Genomic DNA, 4,890 nt, shown 5'->3' on the forward strand with positions numbered 1-4,890 from the left:
GAGGGGTGGGCATACAAAGCACTTCAGGAAATGGGTCCTTCGGGAATCATCAGAGGAGAGGAAATAAACACTGGCCATGTGAGAACTCCCACCCTGGAAATGTGCTATAGCAACTAGGCAGGTGGGAAGAGTCATGGTCTCACACGGACCCTCTAGGGAGAGCAAATCCTAGAAGGTGCCAGCATCTAGCTTCCAGCTCTGCCTCGCAGCAACACTCAGGGGCTGTAGCTGGTTATTATGATACAACATGATGAACCAGGCCAGTGGAGGTGCCAGACGAGGCATGAGGATGCTGGGACTGCTTCCAGGGGCTGGAACTGGCTGTCTAAGAACAAGATGAGTGGTAGGTAAGCCACTGTTTAGACTGACAGAAACAAGAGGGAATTTCCCAATTAGGAACAGATTATAGCCTTCTTCTTTCCCAGACATACTCCTCCCCAACCTTGCCCAGAAGGAATGCCTGATTAGCTAACTCTGGGGTTTTGAAACTGACTCTTAAAGAACAAGAACATGGCAGGGCATGGTGGCTCAAGCCTGTAATCCCAGCACTTTGGGAGGCCGAGGTGAGAGAATTGCCTGTGCCCACAGGTTCAAGACCAGCCTGGGCAACATGGCGAGACCTCATCTCTACAATAAAAATAAAAAATTAGCTGGGTGTGGTAGCGTGCACCATAGTTCCGGCTACTTGGAAGGCTGAAGTAGAAGGATCACTAGAGCCCAGCAGGTCAACGCTGGGGTGGCCATGAGCATGGCACTGCACTCCAGCCTAGGTGATGGAGAGACTCTTGACTCCAAAAAAAAAAAAAGGACGAGAACATACATTAGAGGATGAAAGGAAAAGAAAGGACTCAAAACAAATACCAAACTGTCAGGAACCGCTGGCATTTTGTGAGTCTTGTGTCAGAAAACTTTATAAGAATTATCTAGGATTCATCATGAGCGAGAAGGTGTACCTCTACCACTTCGGCCTTCAGGAAACAGGGTCAAGATTGAGCACAAGTGATTCTTCCAAGGTTGCCCAGCTGATGGGCAGCAAAGCAGAGATCTGCACTCGTACTGGTCTTTTGGAGCTGGTTCTTTCTGTGACTGCCTAATGCTGTAATCCTCACTGACAGGGCAGTACCCTGGAAGACTACAGTAGACTTTCTGGGGACTGGCAAGGCTGCATACAGCTTAAAAAGCTTATTTGGACAGTAAAAAGCAAACAAGCTTTTTGTTTTCCAAAGAAAGTACACAAAATAAAATTCAGCCAAATCTGCTTGGCTCATGGCCTAATGCTGTTTATTTGATTGGATGTCCCACCTTCAGGGGGTATTGGTGAAGAACAGGTGGACCAGAATGACACAGGATGGGTTGCAGGGAAGCTTCAAGAAGGAGGGATCAAGCTCTTCCCAGGAAATCCAGCTCTGATCTCTGCCCCACAACCCCATGAGGTATCACCAGAGCTGCAGCCCTCCACTCACCTGAAAAGCCGCAAACACATCTTCTCCTGGGGAAATTCCTTGGGACCCTCCACGCTGTCATCATGGCTCTCAGTCTCCAGGTAGACATCCAGCAACACACACAGCCGCTGCAGCTGGTTGGTCAAGAGCTGATGGCTGGGCCAAGGGCCACACAGCTCCTTGTAGCACACATTAACCTCGCTCTCCATGGCCTGTGTGGGCAGGAAAGCCAGTATCTCAGCACCACCTTCCTGTGGGTGGGTGACCACATTGGCCAAAATTCTGTCCCTGGCTGGGCCTGAGGGCTGATATCACTACACCAGATCACCAAATCAAGCTAGACTGGTTCATCCTGAGGCCCTGTCTCAAGACAATGGGGTTTTCCTGATAGTGACCCATAACTCCCTTGCCTAGTACTCCCAGAACCAGGAAGGCAGGTGTGTAGAGAAGGAATATCAAGAGAACAAGGGAGAAGGTGCTGGTTAAAAACCTGTTCTATTGTCATAAGGCTGCTACCCAACCAAATAAACAAGCATAATGCTAATTAACAGCTGTAATGATATCATACACTATGCTGTTCTGGCACTTCACTAATGCTCCTGAGTTTATTTACATTCTCAAAGGAGTCCAAGACAATAACCTTTCAAGGCAGGTACTTCTCCTTATTCTATGAATGGGGAAACCTGTGGGCCCCAAGGTAGGTAAATGGTCTAGGTTCATCTACTACACCACTCAAGTTCCAGCAAATTCTGCAAATCCTGGAAAGCCCCTCTGTTGTGGGAATCCAGGCATTGCTCAAGCCCCAGCTGCAGCAGGTTCTGGTACTGCCATCTCTGCAAGGGGTTCTCCCTGCTCCTCCTGTCACCCCTACCTGCGCCTTACCCGAATGTTATCGTCATTGCTGTTGGTTTTCTCCCCTTTCCAGTTCAGACAAAGCTGGAAAACGGGTGGGATGGAGGAGTAGCCAGGGTTCAACACCACAGCAGCCTGGAGTTTGGCTGGGAAGAGGGAGAAAAATCAGTTCTGAGGCCCTGCTTGCCAGCCATGATAGCCTCTCCCCAGACCCCAAGGGCTTGGATGTCTCCTATTAATCTGAGTTATGTAGAGCACATTCTGATACTAATTGTTCTAGACTCTCTGAAGTGAAACTGCCAGGTTGCAGAAATGTAAGGTCTTATAACTGGTCCATTCAAGGACTTTGATATATTTACTGTGCCAAAAAGGTGTGGACTCCCAAGTGTGATCTACCTTGGGTTTGTCCATGAGTTCTATTTGTTATTTTGAGAGAATTTTAATAGTCACTTCTTTATTTGACAACAAGTTAAGGATTTTTTCATATGAAAGCTTACCATCACAGACCATGTGAAGACACAGGAAGAAGGTGGCTACCTACAAGCCAGGGAGAAAGGCCTCAGAAGAACTCAACTCTCTAACACCTTGCTTTCAGACATCTAACCTCCAGAATGGAAACCCCAGCACTCCTCAGATTGCATCTTGCCACTGATGCTTCCCAGAAGGCCTGTGTTTCCTGGCCAGCTGTTCCACTCATGCTCTAGAGGTTATTTAAACCTTTTCAGCTTTACTTAAAGTTCTGTCCCAGTAGAGCAGAGAAGCTAGCTGAGGAGCCAACCAGTTGACCACAACACACTACCAAGTTCAAGTCATAGAGTGTACATAGAAGTAATATGCCCCTTCTTCTGGACCAGGCCTGTCCTAACATCCCACAAATGCTCCTTCAAACCAACAGATAAAGAATCAGAGCATTTCTCTCTCTCTCTCAAAAAAAGTAAGCTTACAACAATATTGTATATAAGTTGACACATGTCAAATATATTTTCTCTATTTTGTTCCTTTGATTTTTTAAAAATATATTTTGTTAGGTCAAAAAAAATTTGGCCAGGTGCAGTGGCTCACGCCTATAATGCCAGCACTTTGGGAGGTCGAGGTGAGTGGATTGCCTGAGCCCGCAGGGTCAAGACCAGCCAGGGCAACTTGGTAAGACCTCGTCTCTACAATAAATCAAAAACTAGCCAGGCATGATAATGCGCGCTTGTAGTTCCAGCTACTTGAAAGGCTGAGATGGAAGGATTGCCTGAGTCCAGCAGGCTGAGACTATGGTAGCCGTGAGCATGCCACTGCCCTTCAGTCTAGTTGGAGTGAGACTCCAACTCAAAAAAAAATAAATTTAATAGCCAACATTTCCTGAGTCCTTACTGAATTCCAGGCACTGGGCTAAACTTTTCATATATATGTTATTTTATCCTAACAATGATTTCTGATATAGGTACTATTATTATCACCTCCATTTTACATATAAAGAAACAGGCTCTGGCAAAAACTCCCCTACCATCAAATAGTTGCAAAACAGCAGTGCTGAGTTTACCCTGAACTGCCTGAAGTCATAGTTGTGTTCACAAAATATTTATATTTTTTAACATATTCATTTCTTCTCTGCTGATACCCTTAGCATTTTTCAACAGAATAACACTTATCCTGTCCTTTAATGGGCTACATATATCATTTTTTTTTTTTAGCAATTTATGGAGGAAAAAGTTTGACTCTCTGATCCACCAGTCATTCAAATAACATAAACAGGAGTGCAGGTTAAAGCAATTCTTCCCCAACAGACAGAACAACACATATTAAAAAGTGCTTCCTTCGACTGGGCACGGTGGCTCACACCTATAATCCCAGCACTTTGGGAGGCTGAGGTGAGAAGACTGTCTGAGCCCATGGGGTTGAGACCAGCCTGGGCAACTTGGCAAGACCTCGTCTCTATAATAAATAAATAAAAAATATTAGCCACACATGGTGGCACGTGCCTGTAGTTCCAGATACTTGAAAGGCTGGGGAGGAAGATCACCTAAGCCCAGCAGGTCCAGGCTGCGGTGGCCGGGAGCGTGCCACTGCCCTCCAGCCTGGGCAACAAAGCGAGACTCCAACTCAAACAAAACAAAACAAAGCAAACAAAGTGCTTCCAAGGCTGGACGCAGTGGCTCATGCCTATAATCCCAGTACTCTGGGGAGCCGAGGTCAGAGGATTACCTGAGACCACAGGTTCGAGACCAGCCTGGGCAACTTGGCAAGACCTCATCTCTATAATAAATCAAGAAAAATTAGCTGGGTGTGATGGTGCATGTCTGTAGTTCCAGCTACTTGGAAGGCTGAGGTGGAAGGATCACCTGAGCCCAGCAGGTCGAGACTGTGGAGGCCGTGAGTACGCCACTGCACTCCAGCCTGGATGACAGACTAAGAATCTGACTCAAAAAAAATAAAAAGTGCTTCCAGGCTGGGTGCGATGGTTTGGTGGCTCACAACTACTATAATCCCAGCAACTATGGGAGACTAAGGTGGGAGGATTACTTGAGCTCAGGAGTTTGAGAACAGCCTAGACAACACAGTGAGACCTCCTCTCTACAAAAAAAAAAAAAAAATTAGCCGGGCTCTG

General features: G+C 46.5%; 1 protein-coding gene across 2 annotated transcripts in view; it reads right to left on the reverse strand.

Annotated features, from left to right (window-relative positions):
• Positions 1-4,890, reverse strand: part of THOC5 (THO complex 5) — a 41,997-nt gene that overhangs the window by 1,880 nt on the left and 35,227 nt on the right. For both annotated transcript variants that reach the window (XM_008047850.1, XM_021707444.1), the window contains 2 exons: positions 2,325-2,440; positions 1,464-1,654 (listed from right to left, as the gene is read on the reverse strand). In XM_008047850.1, the coding sequence (XP_008046041.1) occupies positions 1,464-1,654; positions 2,325-2,440 (307 nt within the window). The remainder of the gene's footprint in view (positions 1-1,463; positions 1,655-2,324; positions 2,441-4,890) is intronic.

Source organism: Carlito syrichta, unplaced genomic scaffold, assembly GCF_000164805.1.
Source record: "Carlito syrichta isolate Samal-C Ts95f unplaced genomic scaffold, Tarsius_syrichta-2.0.1 Scaffold117975, whole genome shotgun sequence".
Taxonomy (NCBI): Eukaryota; Metazoa; Chordata; class Mammalia; order Primates; family Tarsiidae; genus Carlito; species Carlito syrichta.